The following is a 23,378-nucleotide window of genomic DNA, read 5'->3' as shown; positions in this document are numbered from 1 at the left end:
TAACCCGAGATCATGCAAAGATTGTTCTGATAGGACATCTAGTGTGACGATTACAGCATATCCCTCCATTTTCTGTTTTTCCTTTATTGTTTCTGGCGAGTTTTCTCTCTTTCTCCACTCTCAGTTAGTTGCCAGTGTTTTTACTGCACAGTGACTCTCACTGGGTCTAGATGGGGTGTGAGAATTCAAACTGTCTGACTAATCTAACAGCTGGATAAATAACATTGCCAACTGAAGTTATTGTTGGCAGCTATCAGTCTTGGAAGACAATTGAAGAGTGTGCCTTCAGGGGTAAAGTCAAACCATTGCAGACTTACGCGTCTGCTGCGGCTGTAGGGACTGATACAGGGTAATATATTAAATGTGTCAACCATTTTGGATGAATGGGGTTCTGACAAAGGTTGTTAAGCTCTGCAGCAGTTTGGAATTAGGAATATCCATATATTCCTAACTCTTAGTAACAGTTACAGATAGGTAGCCGTCTTGGTCTGCCATAGTCAAAACAAAATTTTTTTTTTCTTCCAGTAGCACCTTAAAGACCAACTAAGTTAGTTCTTGGTATGAGCTTTCGCGTGCATGCACACTTCTTCAGATACACTGAAACAGAAGTTGCCAGATCCTTCTATATAGTGAGAAGGTGGGGAGGGGTATTACTCAGAAGAGTAATAGTAATGGAAAGAGTAATGGAAAGAGAAGCTGCTGAATTGCAACTCATTACCAAACTTAAAACCATGGAGAGACCTGGTCTGAACAAAGACATTGGATTCTTATCTCATTATACATGACAAAGCCATTTTTCACCTTCTCACCCCTTGCTTTTTCCTGTAAGACCTATTGCAGTCCTTAAGAGTCGTCAACAGGCTCATCACAGCTATCTGCCAATCACCCATTCCCACCACCCTTCTGAGTAATACCCCTCCCCACCTTCTCACTATATAGAAGGATCTGGCAACTTCTGTTTCAGTGTATCTGAAGAAGTGTGCATGCACACGAAAGCTCATACCAAGAACTAACTTAGTTGGTCTTTAAGGTGCTACTGGAAGAAAAATTTTTTTTTTTGTTTTAACTCTTAGTAAGGTTGCAAAATAGACCCCTGCTTTCCCCACCCTCAAGTAATTAGATTAAGTCTATAGACACACATTAACTTGCAAATGATGGTGTTTGTTCAAGCTAATCTAGTGCACCTAAGTGCCTGATTTTATTTGATTGGAATTCTCAACGAGAAGAAGAAAATCTTGATTATGAGCACCACACAAAAGCATCAACAATCATGTAGTGTTGCCGGTGATTTATAACTTTGCCGTCCAGTTCCTTCCTGAGGAGGTCAGTTTGCTGATTTCCCCTTTCTTTGGCTTTCCTTTTCATCCTGGTAGGAGGTGAGAGGCAACAGCAACACGACAAAAGGTCAACAACACTGCGAACATTTAGAAATACATATTTAGGAAATTTGCAGATAGTCATTACAAGTTATGTAGATATTTGCATTCAGAGAATCTAATGACGAGTGTTTTTATGGAAGAATGAATGCCTTTTTCAGACTATTTAAAGAAGCGTTATAGTGTGATGAACTTGCCAGCAGGGTTTGAGCTATGAACAACAGAAGGAATTAGATTATAATGTTGTGGCTTTCATTTGATAGCTAGAAGATAGGGTGCAAGGGAGAAACAGCAACTCCATGGAAAATGGGGTGGGAAGTCAATAAAAATAAGAGAAAAGATGAAAGTGTGTTTTGACTGTGTATGTTAAAAAAGTTGAAATTTAGTAAAGCAATTTTACCAATAAGTATTTACTAAAAAAGTAGGAATCAGTGAGGAGGAAGAATAGGCTGCCTTTATGTCTTCCACTTCATTCCCTTTTTAGGTAACATATTACAATTGTTGTAGCTTTTCTCCCAACAGTGACACCTCCAAAGTACACTGGGAATTGCATTTTTACCCCTCACAAAGCTACAATTCCCGACAGCCTTAACGAACTACAGTTCCCAGGATAACAGGGCAGTCTGCTTTCCAATGTCTCGAGGGTGGGGCAGGATGAAGGTGGGGGGGGTGGAAGCTGCATTCCTAAAGCTTCAAACCTCAAACAGTCCAGCCCCACTAATTACAGTGGTACCTCGGGTTACATACGCTTCAGGTTACAGAGTCCGCTAACCCAGAAATAGTACCTCAGGTTAAGAACTTTGCTTCAGGATGAGAACAGAAATCGTGCTTCAGCGGTGCAGCGGCAGCAGGAGGCCCCATTTGCTAAAGTGGTGCTTCAGGTTAAGCACAGTTTCAGGTTAAGAACGGACCTCCGGAACGAATTAAGTACTTAACGCGAGGTACCACTGTATTATGATTTTGAGAGGAACGTCAAGCTGGGACCTTGAATATACATCCATTTCACACGTGTTTGTTTCAACCCTATCTTACCTCTCATTTACGATGCCGCCCTACATTAACGGTTACATTCTGCTTCCCAGTTCTCTGGTATGACATCAGAAACCAGTTGTTTAAACTTATGAATGGGACAAGCCGCTTCACAGCCTGGCAAAACGAGCTGTTCAGGTGGAGCAACAGTACTGGTCCGATAGTACATCTCGATGGTGTACTCGCTGAAAAGAAGAAAGTCAGGTCACCCCCTGATTGGATTCCTATGTGGTCATTCTCATAAGATGCAGCCATATATTGCCCAGGGACATTGGCGCTAACTCCAGGGGGCCGGGGGGGGCGGGTACCCACAGAACTTTTGCTGTGGGTGCCTGGCCTCCACCCCTGCCCCCGCCGCCCACTATCCCTGCTGTGCACTGCTGCTGTCTGGCAATGCCCCCTCCATTTCTTTCCTTCAGTGCATCTATCTTGCAATTCAAGCGTGTCCCCACTTGCCCTCTCAAGGACACCTTTGCATGCACCACAATGGGATTTGTGCAGAGGTGGCAAAACACTGAAGGACCTACATGCAAAATGCAACTGTTGCTTCAGCAGCTGCCTTATGTCTTAAGACCGTCGATGTTGCTGGACGACAACCCTGATGGCTGGTCCAGCTGTCTAGAGATGAAAGCAGCTCTAGTCCAACAACATCTGGGGACTCTAGATTGAAGAACGCTGGCACAAAGTGTGGCTCAACCCTTCTAATCCCTTTCTGTCTTTCAAAGGCAGGTACAGTTAATTAATCCGTTCCGCGAGTCTCTTCGTCTTGCGGTTTTTTTGTCTTGCGAAGCACGGCTATTAATGGCTTAGCGGCTTAGCGGCTATTAACGGCTTAGCGGCTTAGCGTCTATTAACAGCTTAGCGGCTTAGCGGCTATTAACGGCTTAGCGGCTATTAACGGCTTAGCGGCTTTAAGAAAAAGGAAACAAACTCGCAAGAACTCGCATGACGTTTCGTCTTGTGAAGCAAGCCCATAGGGAAATTCGTCTTGCAGAACGACTCAAAAAACGGAAAACTCTTTTGTCTTGCGCATTTTTCGTCTTGCAAGGCATTCGTCTTGCGAGGTACCACTGTACACCTCAGCCATTCACCTATGAAATGCACTTCCAATAGCATTTTGGACAGCTGGGTGTCAAGCTCAAACACAGAGGAATGCATACACTCCAACATTTCTCCAATGAAAATAGGGACGTCCCATTCCATAATGATAATTCATACCCCACACATCTTACTGGGTTGCCCCAGCCATTCTGGGCAGCTTCCAACGTACCATATTTTTTGCTCTATAGGACACACTTTTTTCCCTCCAAAAATTAAGGGGAAATGTGTGTGTGTCTTATGGAGCGAATGCAGGCTCCTTGGCTTCAGCGATAGCAATGCAAAGCCTCCGAAGCACAGAAGGAGTGCTCCCGCCGCGCTCCGGAGGCTTTGCGTTGCTTTCACTGAAGCCTGGAGAGCGAGAGGGGTTGGTGCGCACCGACCCCTCTCGCTCTCCAGGCTTCAAGGATAGCTGCCTGAAGCCTTCGGAGCACAGCCCAAATTCCTGCTGCGCTCCGCAGGCTTCAGGTTCCTTTTGCTGAAGCTGGGAGAGCAAGACTCTCCCGGCTTCAGCAGAGAGGGAGAGCTGCGCAGCGTCCCTTCAGCCAAGCAGGAGGAGAAATGGAAGGGGCTCCATTTCTCCTGCCGCTTCGCTGAAGGGGCGCTGAGCAGAGAGGGGGAGATTTTTTTCTTCTTGTTCTCCCCCTCTAAAACAAGGTGCGTCCTATGGTCAGGTGCGTCCTATAGAGCGAAAAATACGGTATATAAAACATGATAATATGTTAAACATTAAAAACAACCTTCCCTATATAGGATTGCCTTCAGACAGCTCAGGGCTGGGATAATTCCATACCCTCCAACATTTCTCCAATGAAAATAGGGACTTTCTAAGGAAAAGTGGGAAGTTCTGGGATCAAATCAGAAACTGGGACAGCTTCTCTAAATTGGGGGTTTCCTTGGAAAATAGGAACACTTGGAGAGTCTGGGAACGCAACTTTTTTTTTACTCATTTTAGCAGTGCACAAATTGTGAGAAGAAATACTGTGTTCTGTGCAAGTTTGAGAAGGTGAGTGAATCTTGTTTACCCAATATACCATTGCTGATTATTTTATCTATGCATCAGTACTTACGCATTGTCTTCTTGATATAGCTCAAAAAAATGGCAAGCGGCGAAGGGAGGTAGATGTTCTTTGAAAACACCCAATGCTACCTGGAGAGCTGCTAGCGTGACATCATGCTATAAAAAGAAAATAAAGAATTCCTTACTACTGACAGAAGTGCGTTTGTGTATAGAGTACTTAGACACTGTTAGCTCTAAGCCGGGCTGGCCCACCCATGAGGCAAGGTGAGATGACTGCCTCAGGTGGCAAGTTGCACAGGGGCAGCAGGTAACGATGTCAATCTTTATTTCCCCTTTGTACCTGAGGCAGATCTTCACTACATTTTGTGTCCACCTCAAGTGCCAAAATGTCTTGGGCGGGCTTTAAGTTACAAGGATGCTGTATCAGACAAAGTCCTCCACTGTGGTCTATGACATGCGATGGATTTAATTGCAAAAGGACCCCTTTCGCAAGATTACCCAAGCAAGAATTTAAAGAGAATGAAATGTGCAGCCCCGGGGATGTAGGACCTTGTTTCAGACATTTATTCAGTATTGTTTAAACATGTAGTTACTTCACATTTGTGCTTCATTCTGCATACATCCATCTGAAATAAAGTTTATGCTACTCACTCTTCTGCATATGAATCTAGGACTGTATACACATATTGTACATAAAATGTGTGTACTCCAGTCATGCAATCTATCTGCCCTAAAAGGGATTGCACAGGCAGGTCCTATGTATAAACAATGGAAAGGTAGAGTATGTCCCTGTTGGGTCTCCTTGATCTTTCAGGGGTTTTTATTGCCACCAGCCATGGAATTCTTCTGAGAGACTATCTGAGTTGGGAGTAGGGGAAGTTGTTTTGCAGTTGTTCTGTTCCAACTTGGATGGTTGTTCCCAGAAGGTGGTGCTTTGGCAAGGTGGCTTGGGTGCCGTGGGGTTCTGCAGGCTTTGATTTACCTTCCATTTTGTTTAACGTTTACAAGAAAGTACTGAGTAGGGTTATTAAGCATTTTGGAGTCAATACGCAACTCTGCTCCCTGAGGGGAGGAGAGGCACATGTCTATATCCAGCGCCAATAAGAAAGTAAAACTTGACAATGTGAATTATGTAAGAACCTGTCATATTCATATTGAAAAATGAATGATTTGTGGTTTGGAATGCAGAATGTGAGCGGTAACAGAATGGAGAGAGCCCTTTAGCAAATACATGCCAGCACTGAAATTGACAACATGTTACAAGACACTTGGGATCTCCCCTTCCTGCCCTAGAACATGACTCCAGAATCTAGCTAATATTTATTTATTTTTTGCTTTATTGTTGTCTTTTAAGTTATACTCATGAGACCTGGGGGTGGCCTTGAGGTTGCCTTCAGTATCAGTGAGATGTTGCGTTAATCTTCTATATGTGTGAGATTTCCACTTCTGTTTTGCAGAAAGAGCACACCACACCTGACCTAGGTTGGAGGGCTCTGCAGGTTTCCTAGCCTCAAGCCTCCCCATATATTCCCAAGTACAATGTACTGTGTGGGGCCCAATCCGAATCAGGAGGGCAGGGTCACAGATCAGGGGCACAGCTGCTTTCCCTTCAAATTTAAAAGTGTTAGCTTTCAACCTAACTTTTAAAATATGTGACGAACGTACAGTACTGTGGGGTTCCACCGCCAGCCTTCAGAAGAGGTCCGGGGACAGCGGGGAAGACGCGCTGCGCTTCCCCTCTGTCCCCGGAGCTTGCGGGGCTGGCAACGGGGAGAAGCGATCTTCTCCCCGCCGCCAGCCTTCAGAACAGGTCCGGGGACAGAGGGGAAGGCGCACTGCGCTTCCCCGCTATCCCCGGAGCTTGCGGGGCAAGCTTCGTCTTGCGAAGCAAGCCCATAGGGAAATGCGTCTTGCGAAGCGGCTAAGAAAACAAAAAACTCTTTCGTCTAGCGAGTTTTTCGTCTTCCGAGGCGTTCGTCTTGCGGGGTACCACTGTAATGTGAATTGAGTAGACAAATAGTGTTGCCAAACAGAAAGGGGAGCTAGAAAGGAGCAGGAAAAATGTGAGCTATAGAAGGTTTGGTCAATTTAAAAAATGTCCATACGTACAGCTGAATACATTAACATTTTTCTTCCATCAGTAGTTTGTGTCATCTGATGCAAAATATCTTTCACAAGGAGACCTTAATGGTGATGAAAAAGAATACAAATGAGGGTGAAACCAGGAAGCCATTCCAAGCCTTTCAATCCCATTTATCACTGTGATGACTCCTCCCTGCTCCCCAAAAAGCTGGGACTGAGAACATCTAACTTTGTTGTTGTTGTTGTTGTTGTTGTTTTCAAGGTGATATGGAATCCTAGCAATGCCCTCCAAACACAACCACTGTCACCAATAATAACGTGATCAATACATGTCGTAGAGCCTGGCTGTTTCCCTGGCAGAGGTTGGCAACCATAAAGGCGTTTGCTCATCACTCTCTGGATGGTGACGGGAGCAGCCTAGGCCCATGCTGGACGGGTGCAGAGGTAGGCATACACACATACATGTGCTTTTGCACACATGAGTCATGTGCCCCTTGAGGTATGTGTGTCCAACCCTCAGTGCAGCCCCTGAGGCAAAAAAAATTAAAAAATTAGCTGCCCCCACTTAAGATAAACAAGAATACATGCATGTCATATTGAATTTTCCCTCCTTACCTCCTTGTAGTTTTGATTTTTCTACTTTTTTGTGTACCCCAAACATGGCATGTAAAGAAAAGGCCAAAAGCTTTCCCAATTCGTCCATGGCTTGATCATCAGCCCAGTTTGGTCGAGGCTGGTTATGGATTTTCTACAGTTAGGAAAAAAAGAAAGTTTTTTCCCTCCTGTGATCCATGCCCTCCCCCCCCCCCTTCACAGTTACCTCTTCTCTTGTTTCATATCTATATTTAGGAAAACCCATTACATGCCACCTTTTGGTTTACATAAAGTGGCTCACAACCACCAACAAAAACCAGAGCCGATAAAAACATGTCATAATGAGAGCAGGCTGGGGCTGGATCTACACACAGTTTAAAAAAAAGGTGTCACATGTTTATAACACAGTTATAATGATATAGTTGACTGAGTGTAGCTGAGTCCTTAGTCTGAATAAATTTCTGTGGTTCTAAGATTAGAGTTAGACTAAATAGGTTTTTGGAGACGGCTCCCCAACCCTGTGACTCTGGTGTTTAAATAAAATGACTGCTAGAGTGGTCAGCCAAGATGGACGAGCTTAGCCTGATAGATTCTCCTTTTTGGGAGAATGGGCCTTTCCATAACTAAAGAGGTGGCCCAGTACAGGTGATGTGTTGCCTGTGGCACAGAAACTAAGTAGCCGGAGCTCATTATGGGACATTTATTTCTTCCCTTTCCCCTTCCCTGGTGACATAGGAGCCAACTCCTAGAGGCCACAGTCCCTTCGGGTCCCCCAATAAAATATTTGAGGGGGGTAGGCCCAAAGTTGTTAGGCATTGCCCCCAAATGGCGTGTGTATGCCACACCATGTGATTGATTACGGGGGTAGGGCTTACCTGCCCCCCATATTTTATTCAAGTTGGCACCCCTGGGTCTAAACAGTAGCTTGGACCACTCTGCCGTTTCTGTTGCTATGGTGACACAAGCAGTATTGAAAACAGGGCCGCTAATCACACTGGTGGAGGAAGAGGGGTGTGGAGGGAGCGCACGCCCCCGGGGCGCATGCTAGCCCCGCCCTCACCTGCTCTCCGCCCCGTGGTGCTGAAGCATGAAGCTCCGCCATTGGCTAATCATTGTTCCACACGAAGTGCTCTCATTTGCCTTTGGTTGCCAGATCTTGTTCTAACCTATTATTTTGTTGTTGTTATTGGAGCCGGATGAGTGATAAAGTTTTCTTAGAAATACCTGAACAACTAAAGCATCGTATGCCTTCCAGAGTTTGAGACTTTTATAATCCAGAACCGTTGGCAAGTCGTATCCCATGTTAGCTGCCATTTTACCTAGAAATTCCTGAAAGAGAAAGAGCAGAAGGATCAATAAATCACTAAGTGCGAATGGGTACGCAGGGATCAATAGCGCCTGTTCCTGCAGGGATTGGCATCTTATGATTTGGCAAAGTTTAGCCCTGTCCTTTAATACTGTACAGGCTTTTCAAGAATTAGATCAAGGGAAGTAATAGTGCCACTGTATTCTGCTCTGGTCAGACCTCACCTGGAGTACTGTGTCCAGTTCTGGGCACCACAGTTCAAGAAGGACACTGACAAATGGAACGTGTCCAGAGGAGGGCAACCAAAATGGTCAAAGGCCTGGAAACGATGCCTTATGAGGAATGGCTAAGGGAGCTGGGCATGTTTAGCCTGGAGAAGAGGAGGTTAAGGGGTGATATGATAGCCATGTTCAAATATATAAAAGGATGTCACATAGAGGAGGGAGAAAGGTTGTTTTCTGCTGCTCCAGAGAAGCGGACATGGAGCAATGGATCCAAACTACAAGAAATAAGATTCCACCTAAGCATTAGGAAGAACTTCCTGACAGTAAGAGCTGTTCGACAGTGGAATTTGCTGCCAAGGAGTGTGGTGGAGTCTCCTTCTTTGGAGGTCTTTAAGCAGAGGCTTGACAACCATATGTCAGGAGTGCTCTGATGGTGTTTCCTGCTTGGCAGGGGGTTGGACTCGATGGCCCTTGTGGTCTCTTCCAACTCTATGATTCTATGAATAAAAGGATCAGTTTCTTCACTTCCCAGATGATGGGAAGGGAGCAAATTGGGGGCCCTTTCCCGTCATTCTGACCTGCCACTCAAAGAAAGCGGAAGGGACCCTTCATTCCCTTCTAGTATTCAGAAGGGAAGGGGTTAAGCACACTGACATTGGACCCTGCAAATCTGGAAGTGCTCTTGTCTTCCCTGCCAAAACAACAAGACCATGGGTAGGCAAGCTAAGGCCTGGGGGCTGGATCCGGCCCCATCGCCTTCTAAATCCAGCCCGCGGACGGTCCGGGAATCAGCGTGTTTTTACATGAGTAGAATGTGTCCTTTTATTTAAAATGCACCTCTGGGTTATTTGTGGGGCATAGGAATTCGTTCATCCCCCCCCCAATATACTCTGGCTCCCCACAAGGTCTGAGGGACAGTGGACTATCCCCCTGCTGAAAAAGTTTGCTGACCCCTGAACATGACAATCTGTCTAGACATCTTTCCCTTTTGGGAAAATTTATTCTCTGTTTATTTTGCAAGCAAGTGAGAACAAGAGAAATAAAACACTTCAAAGCTACATATGCAAGTACATGTGTTGCATTTTCAGATAGAGAAAGAGTTTCCCTATTGGTCAGTTGATACATCTCTTGTTTTAAGTTTTAAAAAATGACCTGGAAGAAAACAGCGGCGACAAATTTGTCATGAGCAAACAGGTTTATAGTCTGGCGCCACGACGGTTTGGCTGTCAAATCAGACATTTGCTGCACATTCCTCGGGAGGTCTACTCAAAAGTAAGACCCATTGACGTCAGTGGGACTGCCTTGCAGGGAATGCAGCCTTAAAGTCACCACCTCTCCCTTTCTTACCATGTGCTTTTTCACTCCTCCCCCGACTGTTTTGGATTCAAACGTTTCCTTTAGAAGTTGGCCATATTTCGGACATTTGGCTTTGACAGGAAAATACAGCAACTAAAATAAGAACAAATAAATAAAATGTATTAACTAACTACAAAGGCTTCCTGATGGTGTCTCCTGCCTGTGCATAATCCATGTGTCCATCCTAAATTTGGATTATGATTAATAGTCTGAGGTTGTTTGCACACATTCAATACTTTGGCAGGCGGGAAAATGCTTAAAGCTTGATGCTGTTGAGACTCTTGAGGCTGGAGTCTGATTTCTGTTGCATTACACCTCCAACCCAGCATTACAGGTCTAAGGCTTCTATTTCTCTCTCTTAATATATATATCTCAAACTCTCTTAATATACAGTGGTGCCTTGCAAGACGAAATTACTTCGTTCTGCGAGTTTCTTCGTCTTGCGGATTTATCGTCTTGCGAAGCACGGCTATTAACGGTACTTAGCGGCTTTAAGAAAAAGGAAACAAACTCGCAAGAACTCGCAAGACGTTTTCGTCTTGCGAAGCAAGCCCATAGGGAACTTCGTCTTGCGAAGCGACTCAAAAAACGGAAAACTCTTTCGTCTTACGAGTTTTTCGTCTTGCGAGGCATTCGTCTTGCGAGGTACCACTGTATACCTGTCTACACCTTGAATAGGTCTGTGTTCTCTCTGTTAATGTGTGCGTGCGTGCGTGCATATACCGTATTTTTTGCCCTATAGGACGCACTTTTCCCCCTCCAAAAATGAAGGGGAAATCTGGGTGCGTCCTATGGGGCGAATGCAGGCTTTCGCTGAAGCTTGGAGAGTGAGAGGGGTCGGTGCGCACCGACCCCTCTCGCTCTCCAGGCTTCAGGAAGACATCCGCAGCCCTGTGGGAGTTCCCGCAGGGCTCCCTACGCTGCGGATAGCAGCCTGCCGCCCGGCGAGAAGGGCGCCCTGAAGCAGAATGCCCCGCGCGCCGGACAGACATCAGCCAGCCCCACAAGCTCGGGGGACAGCAAGGAGGTGCAGTGCCGCCATCCCGCTGTTCCTCGACCTGGTTCGGTTTCCCCGACCTGCTTTTGGGGGGAAAATAAAGGAACCCCCCCCTTTATTCCCCCCCCCAAAACTAGGTGCGTCCTATGGGACAGAGCGTCCTATGGGATGAAAAATACGGTATATATTCTCTTTTAGGTTACCATGGATTCAGCTGGAATGGTAAAGAAAAAGTGATTTATATGTGTTGTATGTGCGATATAATATTGTGCCACCAGGAGGCGACATGGAGTCCTGTTTTTCTCTACCTGTTTTCCCTGTTTAAATTGACCACACTTTAAACTGAAACGCTTCTTTGATGTGTCTGGATCCAGCCCATGTTTTCATTGCACAGGGAGCAGGAAAGGTTAAAAATACCACACGCTTTCTTGCCTTGTCATCTGAACGTGGCACAGTATGAACTGGGATTGGTTGCCAAAGGATCTCTTTGTTCCAGATTTGGTTTCCTTTAGGAGGAAAGAGTCCAGCCAGATTGGCTTCAGCGCTCATAATGGTTCGATCAGTATCTGTACTTCGGACATAAATCTAGAGAGCGGGAAAAAGGAAAAGTGTAGTTATAGGATAGTGTTGGTTTTTTTTGATCCTACAACCGAAGGTATAATTCTATGTAAAGTTGATTTGAATCCCAGTAAAATACTCTCTTGGGGAGACTTGGACATTAAGCATATACCCCAAAGAGAAACAGAAGAAAGAACAACATTTGAGAATCATTGGTGAATATTTCTTCCCTTTTTCTGCCAGGAGCCATGAGGTAGATTTGACTGACAGGCCACCTGTTCCTGCGTGTTCACTCTGTTGTGGGGGCTGGTGAGTTCATGTGGGTATGTGAAAGTGTGAGTCGTGTCACTGGACTTCACAATTCATTTTCTCAGAATACAAACCATAGCGGTTCATAACATGTGCCTTAAAATGTGGCGAGCATTGGAACCCAATCCTTCTCCAGCTTTTGGTTTAGTCCAAGCCAGTGAAGAACCCCCTTCTCTTCCTCAATCACCAAATGCTGGGAAATGTCAATGATTTCTGGGGCTTATTCCCCAGTGTTGTTCTTATTCTTTTTGTTGTGAGTGTTATAATTTTAATTTATTCCCTGCCCTTCACCGTGAGGTCCCAGGGGATGTTACAACAATAATGGGAGTGGGTCAGAGAGGACCAAAGAAGAGGAGGACATTGGAGAAGAAAGAGAGGGTCCTTCAGCTTCTTTCCTCTGCTGCCATGCTTATAACAGTGGAGGAAGCATGGAAACAGACATACAGTGGTGCCTCGCAAGATGAAATTAATTCGTTCTACGAGTTTCTTCGTCTTGCGGATTTTTCGTCTTGCGAAGCACGGCTATTAGCGGCTTAGCGGCTTAGCGGCTATTAACGTCTTAGCGGCTTAGCAGCTTAGCGGCTATTAACGGCTTAGCGGCTTAGCGGCTATTAACGGCTTAGCAGCTTAGCGGCTTAGCGGCTATTAACGGCTTAGCGGCTTTAAGAAAAAGGAAACAAACTCGCAAGAACTCGCAAGACGTTTTCGTCTTGCGAAGCAAGCCCATAGGGAAATTCGTCTTGCGGAACGACTCAAAAAACGGAAAACTCTTTCGTCTTGCGAGTTTTTCGTCTTGCGAGTTTTTCGTCTTGCAAGGTACCACTGTACTGTATTTTTTGCTCTAAAAGACTCACTTTTCCCCTCCTAAAAAGTAAGGGGAAATGTGGGTGCGTCTTATGGAGCGAATGCAGGCTGCGCAGCTATCCCAGAAGCCAGAACAGCAAGAGGGATTGCTGCTTTCACTGCGCAGCGATCCCTCTTGCTGTTCTGGCTTCTGAGATTCAGAATATTTTTTTTCTTGTTTTCCTCCTCCAAAAACTAGGTGCGTCTTGTGGTCTGGTGCGTCTTATAGAGCGAAAAATACGGTATTTGGCAGCAGTCCCTGACACTGTGAGTAAGTTTAGAGCCCCAAAGGGAAATCATTTGTCGTTCCCTCCACACGCATTCTCCACTTCTGCTTGTATTTGCTTGTCCCGATCTAAAGAGCATGGGGAAACTCATCTGTTATGTTTCTATAAATGTTACTGCTAAATGAACAGGGGGGAAATCTCTTGTTAGCTCTGCCACTGCTGCTGGACAAGTAGATTTGGGGCACGTGGGGATGGGAATTATGAGTAAATTTGGGTAAATTTGAGTAAATAGGGGAAATCAATTCTCAGTTTCCCCTTGCCCTGAAGACACACATCCTCCACTTCTACTTGCAACTGCTTGTCCCAATCCAAAGTTCACCTGAAGTTTGACCCTAATGTTATGTTTGTATAAATGTTAACACTAAATGAACAGGGCTAACGTCTCTTGTTAGTCCCAATACTTGCTTCCTTTGGCTTGTAGTCAGTACTTAAGAAGCCCTCATATCTCTTCCTTATGAATTGGCCCAGTTCGTATTGCTGCTGCATTCCAAGCTGAGGGGAAAAGAAAAGAAAAGTAGGCATGTAAAACTGATTGATACATTTGGCTGCCCATTCTGAGGCTAAAGACTTTGCGTATTCTAGGATGACAATGTTGATTGTACATTACAGCATCATGAAAAAGCTAAACTCTGTTCTTTTTCACAACTTCAGGACAACACCAAGGTTAACACCTGTATTTAGATTCTGTTAACTTAAATAAATAAATAAAAATAAAACATTTGGAGTATATTTTGATTAATTAGTATCTTAATGAGCATGAAATAAATGTAAACATATGAAACAAAATATGCTTCCATTTCTAAGAGCAGCTATCAAACCTTCGTGAGTTGTGCGAATCCTTGTGGCCAAGCATCTTCGTTGACAACATTAGTGGGAAAAGATGAAAGGGGGCTTCTGTCGCCATGTCGGTAAACCTAGTAAAATGGTTCGGAGACCGTATTAGCTTTCAGAGAAACTAGAATTGTTTGCAATTTATCTGAATTAGACATTCGCTTTCTTGCCATAGCTCTAAAGATCAATATGACTATTTAATGAGGACATGCTGCAGATTACGTGGATAAAAGTGATGGGTTTGGAAACCCCTGTTCTAGAGGTAACAGATTTACAAAATAAAAGGCTGCCAAGAATACAGTTCTGTGCTGCAAATTATAAGTAATAATTTACATGCAACTATACTGGTGTTCATCCATAAAAAGGAAGCAAAGAAAGAATGAAACGTTTTCTTATTCTCAAAATACATATACTTTGCAAAATCAGCTCCCTGTCTCTTGAATTTATATTCAGGTTCAAGCAGAATATTCCATGCACTGTGTGTTCTTCACAAAGCTAGCCACTTTAAATTCAATTAAGCAAATGTTTGCCCAAGCTCTGGCGTATTTACTTACTTGTTTGATTTGACATTTTTATTCCCTGTCCTTCAGACAGTGCTTTTTTGTGTGATGGTACTCAGAAGTTCATGATCATCATCTCTCTCTGTCTGCTTCAGCCATTTTGTGCTGGCACCCACAACACTTTTTATCAAGAAATGAGTACTGCAACCTCATTTTTTACACCCTCTCTCAAAGCGCTGTGGTTTAGTATAGCCTTACTTTATCTGGTTCCTTCCCCCCTTTTTGACTACAACTCCCATCATCCCTGAACTTGGGCCATGCTGGCTGGGTTTGATGGGAATTGCTGTCTAAAGTAGCAAGTTAGGGAAAGCTGGTTTAATATCTGCACATGTCTTCTCCATCCCTCTCTTCCTCCCATGGAACTGCAAGGAAAAAATCAGAAACATTTGCTTCCTTTTTCAACCTAGGCTTAAACTGAGAGTTACAGATTATGGTTTTGCTGAATGACCAAGAGTCATAAACCATGGGTTTGAAGTAAACTGTTAAGGGCAAAGCACGGTTAAAACCAGCCACCGTTCGCCTCAGTTTGGATAAAAAGATGAACTGCAGTTAGTCGAACATGGAAGTAAATGCTTCCAGCTGTGATGGAGGAGGAAAGTGAATGGGGGAATTACAAACCCAATATTCATTCATGCAGTACTTAACCATAGTTTGGTATCACATCTGAATGCAGGCACCAGAAACACAGATACTGCAAGTCACTTTGCATGTTTTCATCCTCTGGTTGCCTCCAGTATAGACTATTACAATGCAGTGCACAAGGGTTGCCTCTGAAGACTGTGTGGAGATTGCTTCTCCAATATAATGTGTTTTGTATGTGAGCTGGCTAACTACATTGCAAAATTCAGAAAAATGTGAATTTACAAGGATAGCTGTTTTTCAGCTGCCATCATAGGAGCTAACTTCACCCACCCCCCATAAAATATTTGAGGGGGCTGCCCCCCCCAAAGGTTGCTGGGCATTGGCATTCAAATGGTGTGCATGTGCTGTGTCATGTGATCAATTATGTGGGGTGGGGCTTACCTGGGCCCCCCAATATTTAATTCAAGTTGGCATCCCTGGTTCAGAAACTGAAATGGAAAAATGAATTGAATTTTGCTCCAGTGACAACATAGAAATAAACTGGCTTTGTATGCCTATTTGATGAGATCCATGACGTGTTCTGTGAAGGTGGTACACAATGCTGTAAAGGTAAAGGGACCTCTGACCATTAGGTCCAGTCATGGCCGACTCTGGGGTTGCGGCGCTCATCTCGCTTTACTGGCTGAGGGAGCCAGCGTACAGCTTCCGGGTCATGTGGCCAGCATGACTAAGCCGCTTCTGGCGAACCAGAGCAGCACACAGAAACACCGTTTACCTTCCCGCCGGAGCGGTACCTATTTATCTACTTGCACTTTACGTGCTTTCGAACTGCTAGGTTGGCAGGAGCAGGGACCGAGCAACGGGAGCTCACCCCGTCACGGGGATTCGAACCGCCGACCTTCTGATTGGCAAGTCCTAGGCTCTGTTGTTTAACCCACAGCGCCACCCATGTCACTACACAATGCTATGGCTGGGTGCTAATTGCCTCTCAAAACACTCCATTCTGTTTGTGAGCAAAGGAATTGGGGGACAATTTTACCAAGTTTCTCCTGGGGAAGGAAAATTCCTCCCAACGGTGTCTTGGGAAGGAGGGCTCAGCAGCAGCAACACCACTGCTTTCATTTTCTCCTCTCTTTCTTGGAGCAAATGCGTTGGAAGCCTGGCCACCATTTTGCATGCTCTGCAATGCCCTGGACTGAACATCATTCCCAGGCATTGTGTAGGAAGAAAGAATTATGCAAAATGGCCTTCCTCCCTGCCTGCCCCCCCCCAAGGGAGGGGATGAGAAAATAAAAATATCTGAAATCATCCTTGAAATAAGACTATTGCACCTCAGCTGTACAAAATGCACATTATTATTCATGGAATCAGGCTATAGAATGAGGAATTGCACAAATCTGCAATGTCAAGGTCATTGTTAGCAATGAAAAGAAGACCTCATGCTTACCAATACAACATACTTCAGTTTCCTTCCTGTGATACTCGGGAGAAGCAGACCCAAGAACAGGATGAAGAAGGCGAAGCCACAGCTATTGAAATTGTGTAGCAGATGCATCACTGACCTCGTTGCTCCTGGCAGTAATTATGAATTGCCTAGTTAGTGAAGGTGGGAAGGGGAAAAGTTGTGTTTTATAAAGAGCAAACCAAGGGGTGGAAACTCTCTCTAAATCTCTAAATCGGCTCTGGATCCATTCCAGTCCGGCTTCCGCGCTGGTCATGGGACCGAGACGGCTCTGGTTGTCCTAACAGATGATTTCCGCAGGCAGCTGGATCGAGGCGGGTCGGGGCTGCTGATTCTTCTAGACCTGTCAGCAGCCTTCGACATGGTTGATCACGAACTCCTGGACCACTGCCTTGCCGACGTGGGGCTCCAGGGCACAGTCCTTCAATGGCTGCGCTCGTTTCTCTCTGGTCGGGGACAGAGGGTGGCGCTTGGGGGGGAATTGTCATCGCGCCACTCCTTGGTGTGTGGAGTGCCTCAGGGTGCGATACTCTCCCCGATGCTTTTTAACATCTTTATGCGCCCCCTCGCCCAGCTTGTCCGGAGTTTTGGGCTGGGTTGCCATAAGTATGCCGATGACACCCAACTCTGTCTGTTGATGGATGGCCATCCTGACTCGGCCCCAGACACACTGACCAGATGTCTGGAAGCTGTGGCTGGATGGTTACGTGGGAGCCTGTTGAAGTTAAATCCTTCGAAGACAGAGGTCCTTTGGCTGGGACGGGACGATATGGGATTGAGGGGGCAACTCCCATCTCTTGCGGGGGTGCAATTAGTGCCAGCACTGTCCGTTAAGAGTTTGGGTGTAATCTTCGATACCTCCCTCTCTATGGAGGCACAGATTACAGCTATAACAAAGGTGGCATTTTTTCATCTCCGCCAAGCTAAGCAGTTGGCCCCTTATCTCTCTCGCCCTGACCTAGCCACTGTGATCCACACGACGGTCATCTCCAGACTGGATTATTGTAACTCGCTCTACGTGGGGCTGCCCTTGAGACTGACCCAGAAACTCCAGCGGGTGCAGAATGCCGCGGCGAGACTCCTTATGGGGTCTTCGCTGCGAGATCACATTCATCCGGTACTATACCAGCTTCAGTGGCTCCCGGTGGAGTACAGGATCAGGTTTAAGGTGCTGGTTTTAACCTTTAAAGCCCTATACAGCCTAGGACCCTCGTACCTACGGGACCGCCTCTCCTGGTATGCCCCACAGAGGAACCTACGGTCTGCAAATAAAAACATCCTGAAGGTCCCAGGCCACAGAGAGGTTAGGCTGGCCTCAGCTAGAGCCAGGGCTTTCTCAGTTGCGGCTCCAATCTGGTGGAATGCTCTGTCACAAGAGACTAGGGCCCTGCGGGACCTGACATCTTTCTGCAGGGCCTGCAAGACAGAGCTGTTCCACCAGGCCTTTGGTCAGGGCGCAGCCTGACTCCCTCCTCTGGGAACCTGCACAGAATTTTGCTTAACGGTTGCCATCAATTTGATTTTAATTAATTTTTATAATGAAATGTTTTTAGAATGTTGGATTATTTGATTGTTTGATTATTTGATTGTTGTTAGCTGCCCTGAGCCCAGCTTCGGCTGGGGAGGGCGGGATATAAATAAAATTTATTATTATTATTATTATTATTATTATTATTATTATTATTATTATTATTACTATTATTATTATTTGATCTTGGAGTTTAACTTGATGGCTACTGATTTATGTATTTTTGTAATATAGTCAAGGACTGAAAAGGAAATGCCAAATTCTGTAGGACTGGAGGACCACACTTGCCTGGGGGATGTGCCCCATTGCTTTTCTCCAAAAGGAAGGCCACTTAGGTCTCTGCTTATGGGCAGGGAACCAAAGATAATGGGGAGGTTGCAGTCTCAGACTTCCAGGAAGAACATCAGGCAGAGGAGGAGGGGTCAAATTCTGTAGGGCTGGAGGACCACACTCGCCACCCAACAGATGCCCGGAGGCTGTGGCCTATGATTCTTCTCCAAAAGGAAGGACACGCTAGTCTCTGCTAATGGCTAGGCGGGCAGAAATACACCAGTGCTCTGCCATATTGGCTGTTCCTGGTTGCTAGTGCGCGTAATAAGTCATCCAGGACCGAGGTACAGATATGAAAGTGATGGGTGCAACCATAGACCAAGCGTATAGATAAGATATTCTGCATAGATAGCTATGCATAGAATCTCACAGTCTCACTTGAAGTATTCGCATGGGCAAATAATCATGGACATCAAGGTTCCACAGCATGGTCAGTCAAGGAGGACATCAGCACAACACAATACCATTAGCTCCATAGATTAAGTGCTCATTGAACAAGAGAATGTTAAAAAGTTTATTGCCAAGGGGAAACAACCACCAGTGGGCCATAATGGCATTAACCCTTAGCAGAAATTGAATTCAGACATCTAAGTTGTCATGACTGCCTCCTATGGGAACCCCTTCTTCTCCTTCCGTGGTTCAGTTTGCATGCCATACATCCCTGCATAACTTAAAGCACTGAATATTCCATTGTTACATCCATCAAAACTTATTTACACTCTTGAATTTATCTTAATGCTCCCAGCGTTTCTAAGTATACACAATTTTCACCCAGATATTCAATAAACATTTTCCAATCTTCTTCAAACGTATGTTCTCTTGTTCTATATGTTAGGTCTGCTGGCTGCATATATTCCATCAGTTTAAGTTGCCGCTCTTCTTTGGTTGGGACCTCGCTCGTTTTCCATTTTTGGGCTAACATGGGTTGCAGTAGTGGCATACATAAATAACGTCTGGTAATCTGACACCTGGGAATTTCCATCTGAATTATCCCCAACAAAAAGGACTCTGGTTTTTTTGGGGGGAGGGGGAGTACTTTAAAACATTTTTTTCAGGTCATTATAAATTATTTCCCAGTACTCTTTTACAAGTCCACCGCATATGATGGAACGCCCTGAGTGCTCACTGGAAGGACAGATCCTGAAGCTGAGGCTCCAATACTTTGGCCACCTCATGAGAAGACTCCCTGGAAAAGACCCTGATGTTGGGAAAGATGGAGGGCACAAGGAGAAGGGGACGACAGAGGACGAGATGGTTGGACAGTGTTCTCGAAGCTACCAGCATGAGTTTGACCAAACTGCAGGAGGCAGTGGAAGACAGGAGGGCCTGGAGTGCTCTGGTCCATGGGGTCACAAAGAGTCGGACACGACTAAACAACAACAATACCCTGAACCTCATTGCATCTCCAGATGTACTTCCACATATCTGTCCGGATTCTTCCAGCATTAATCTCCATTGGATGTCCATGAGTTCTACTGTTAGGAGAGAGAGTGATGGAGAAACTGTTCCCTAGCCACTATATCTATGCAATGAATAATTTTATAAACTTCTCTCATGTTACCTCTCAGTCACCTTTTCGCTATACTAAAAACTTTCTTCGGAGGTGAGTCACTTGATTATTTTGGTTGCCCTATTCTGAACCCCTTCCAACTCTGCAATACCCTTTGTGAGGTGAAGGGACAGTACACAGTATTCAAAATGACTGGCCAAAATTCAAATTACAGCTAGTGGGAGCTTCCGCCATTCCAAGCGGCTGGCCTGGGGATTCCCCTACTGCCAAGCGCCCAGACCAGCGTTGCTCCCTGAGGCTCAGAGCCCACTACTAAGAGCTTGGGTAGGCAAACTAAGGCCTGGGGGCAGGATCCGGCCCAATTGCCTTCTAAATCCAGCCCACGGAAGGTCCAGGAATCAGTGTGTTTTTACATGAGTAGAATGTGTCCTTTTATTTAAAATGCATCTCTGGGTTATTTGTGGGGCATAGGAAATCGTTCACCCCCCCTCCAAAATATAGTCCAGCCCCCCACAAGGTCTGAGGGACAGTGGACTGGCCCCCTGCTGAAAAGGTTTGCTGACCCCTGACTAAGAGCCACAACCGCCACCCATCCCAGGACTGGGTAAGCAGCCATTATAACCACAAGGTCCTGTTCCTGATCATTCCCCACCAGTTCAGACCCCATAAGTATAAATGTGAAATTAAGATTTTTTTAATGCCAGCATACATCACTTTCCACGCGTTTACACTGAATTGCATTTTACATTTAATTGCCCACCCACTAAGTTTGGAGAGGTCCTTTTGAAGCTCTTTCACAATCTCTTTTGGGTTTAACAACCCTGAACACTTTAGTCTCCTCGGCAAACGTTGCCACCTCACTTGGCAATCACATACTATCAGCCCTTGAAGTGTTTAAAGCTAAACCCCAAGCACAGTTATTATACGGGGCTCAGATTTGGACAGGCACTCACCTCACAGAAGCTGTTCAATCTGAGTTCCTAAGGCAATTCTTCCCCCGTTCCATCCTGTGTTCCAAATGCTTCATTGCGCTTGGAGGCTAATCTCCCCTCTGTTGAATTACAGATTTGGCGTAGGACATTTAATTATTGACTTCGGCTAAATTTAAACCCCACTGATCTACTACCCTTAGTATCGCAAGATTGTCATGAGAGTGCTTGGACTAAAATTGTCAACCAAAAGCTTTACTTTTCAGGTTTAACAACAGTTGTTAATACTGGGCTTCAGTAAAGCAAATAATTTAATTAGACAGCGCCTATATGATATTGAGCGACAGAATAATTTCGCCACAATAAGGAAATTTTGTCCATGGTATGATTAATTTCTACCTAGCCATTCTGACACGTTGGCACCCTCTTTGCAAAATTTAACAATTCCAAAATACAGAGGCGCTTTCACTATTTCGCAAGATTGAATATGCTGCTTTTGGCTGTCCTTGAGGGTTGATTTCAAAAAATTATGCTGGAAAAATGGTTATGTCCATGTGGAGATGGCGGTATTGAGTCAGTGGCTCATGTGCTTCTGGCTTGCACTCTTCATAAAGATTTGAGGAGTGAGGTTGCTACCCCTCTATTATTGTCCACGCTGGGTTGCTCAACCATTGATACCGTGTCCTTTCTTTGAGCAGATCAAGATGATCAGAAGATAGCAAAAACTGCAAGGTTTTTTAGCAGAGACAATTAGAATAAGATCTATTATTTGATTATTGATGTAAACCTCCAAAATGTATTTTGTACAGTTAAGTTTTTACTTCTATCTTCCGTACATTTTATTTTATATTATTGTGATGGCTAGTGGCTGATGCAAAGAAGAAGAAGAAGAAGAAGAAGAAGAAGAAGAAGAAGAGGAGGAGGAGGAGGAGGAGGAGGAGTTTGGATTTGATATCCCGCCTTTCACTCCCCTTCAGGAATCTCAAAGCAGCTAACATTCTCCTTTCCCTTCCTCCCTCACAACAAACACTCTGTGAGGTGAGTGGGGCTGAGAGACTTCAAAGAAGTGTGACTAGCCCAAGGTCACCCAGCAGCTGCATGTGGAGGAGCAGAGACACGAACCTGGTTCACCAGATTACGAGACTACCGCTCTTAACCACTACACCACACTGGCTCTCAAATAAAGATTCTTCTGATCTTGCCACCTCACTGCTCACCCGTAATACTGCTGTTTAACAGATTCCTGATCCGGAGAGGACTTCTCCTCTTGTTGCATGATTGCCAAGCTTACTCGGGAGTATTTGGTGAGGTAGCTTGGCGAGAGCTTTTTTGAAAGGACATAGGCATCCATTATGGTCACAATTATGCTCCTTAGTTAATACAGGGCAACTAAGGACGGCAAGACAGGAGCTGAGTGTTCCTGGTTGTTAGGGTGATAGAGGTTATAATATTTTTCTATATCTGTGGTGTTTATTTTAAATTACGTTAAAAGTCCATTTGTTGTTTGTGTTCATGGTTGCCTCCAACCTTTTACATGATTGTACTGTTCCCTGAGGCAAAGCAAGAGACCACCAGCTTCTGAGGTGATTTCTTAGTTATTTATTCTTGGCTCATCAGACTTTCCCATTTGGCCCATGAAGCTGTTTTGGGCAAACCATAGCCACTTGCCCTACGCCTGATGTCATGCAGGTGAGGGCAGGGCTTGCCTGCCCCTGAAAGCACCTGACAACCAGGCACCTTCCCCATACCAAGTCCATCACTTTAGGAGCAAGAGGGCCCTTTAATTCAAATCACCAATCTTCTTTTGCTTGGCAAAGGTTCTCTCAAACCCTATTTGCCTTATAGAGTCCCCAGTTCCAGGTTTCTGGTAGCTCAAACATTCTCCCAACTACTGGTATTCTACTGCCACCATGTAAACACTAATATCTCTGACTGACTTTGCCACAGCAAATATGTTCTCAGATATGTTCTCTTGAACTGGAGCACTTTTGACTTGTTTGGATTAAGGTGCATGTGTCAGAGCTACACCCCTTCAGAAAGGCAGAATAGCCGTGCCAAAATGATCTACACCTGTGGAGATCATGATACTGTTCGGTTCTACTCCCCCGTCTTCCAAAAAATCAGGTTGGGCAAGTTATAGAAAGAAACCATAGGAACACAGAAAAACACAGAAGAACAATGTCATATAGGTAAAGGTAAAGGACCCCTGGACAGTTAAGTCCAGTCAAAGGCAACTATGGGGTGTGGCGCTCATCTCGCTTTCAGGCCGAGGGAGCCAGCGTTTGCCCATAGACAGCTTTGTGGGTCACGTGGCCAGCAGGACTAAACCACTTCTGGCACAGCGGGACACCGCGACGGAAACCATAGCGCACAGAAATGACGTTTACCTTCCCGCTGCAGGGGTACTTGTTTATCTACTTGCACTGGTGTGCTTTCAAACTGCTAGGTTGGCAGGAGCTGGGACAGAGCAATGGGAGCTCACCACATCAGGGGATTCGAACTGCCAACCTTCTGATCAGCACGACCAAGAGGCTCAGTGGTTTAGACCGCAGTGCTAACCACTCCC

At 45.2% G+C, this 23,378-nt stretch overlaps 1 protein-coding gene across 1 annotated transcript; it reads right to left on the bottom strand.

Moving 5' to 3' along the window:
- Positions 1-1,239: 1,239 nt before the first annotated feature.
- Positions 1,240-22,163, bottom strand: LOC114607755 (prostatic acid phosphatase-like). Its single transcript, XM_077916352.1, has 11 exons — positions 22,030-22,163; positions 16,501-16,582; positions 13,899-13,994; positions 13,486-13,572; positions 11,516-11,668; positions 10,078-10,179; positions 8,425-8,529; positions 7,222-7,354; positions 6,634-6,707; positions 4,574-4,680; positions 1,240-1,366 (listed from the first exon to the last, which is right to left on the bottom strand). The coding sequence occupies exons 1-11, from the start codon at positions 22,161-22,163 to the stop codon at positions 1,240-1,242; spliced, it is 1,200 nt and encodes a 399-aa protein (XP_077772478.1).
- Between the last annotated feature and the right edge of the window lie 1,215 nt (positions 22,164-23,378).

Source organism: Podarcis muralis, chromosome 12 (assembly GCF_964188315.1).
Source record: "Podarcis muralis chromosome 12, rPodMur119.hap1.1, whole genome shotgun sequence".
NCBI lineage: Eukaryota > Metazoa > Chordata > Lepidosauria > Squamata > Lacertidae > Podarcis > Podarcis muralis.
This window is presented reverse-complemented; position numbering and strand designations above follow the sequence as displayed.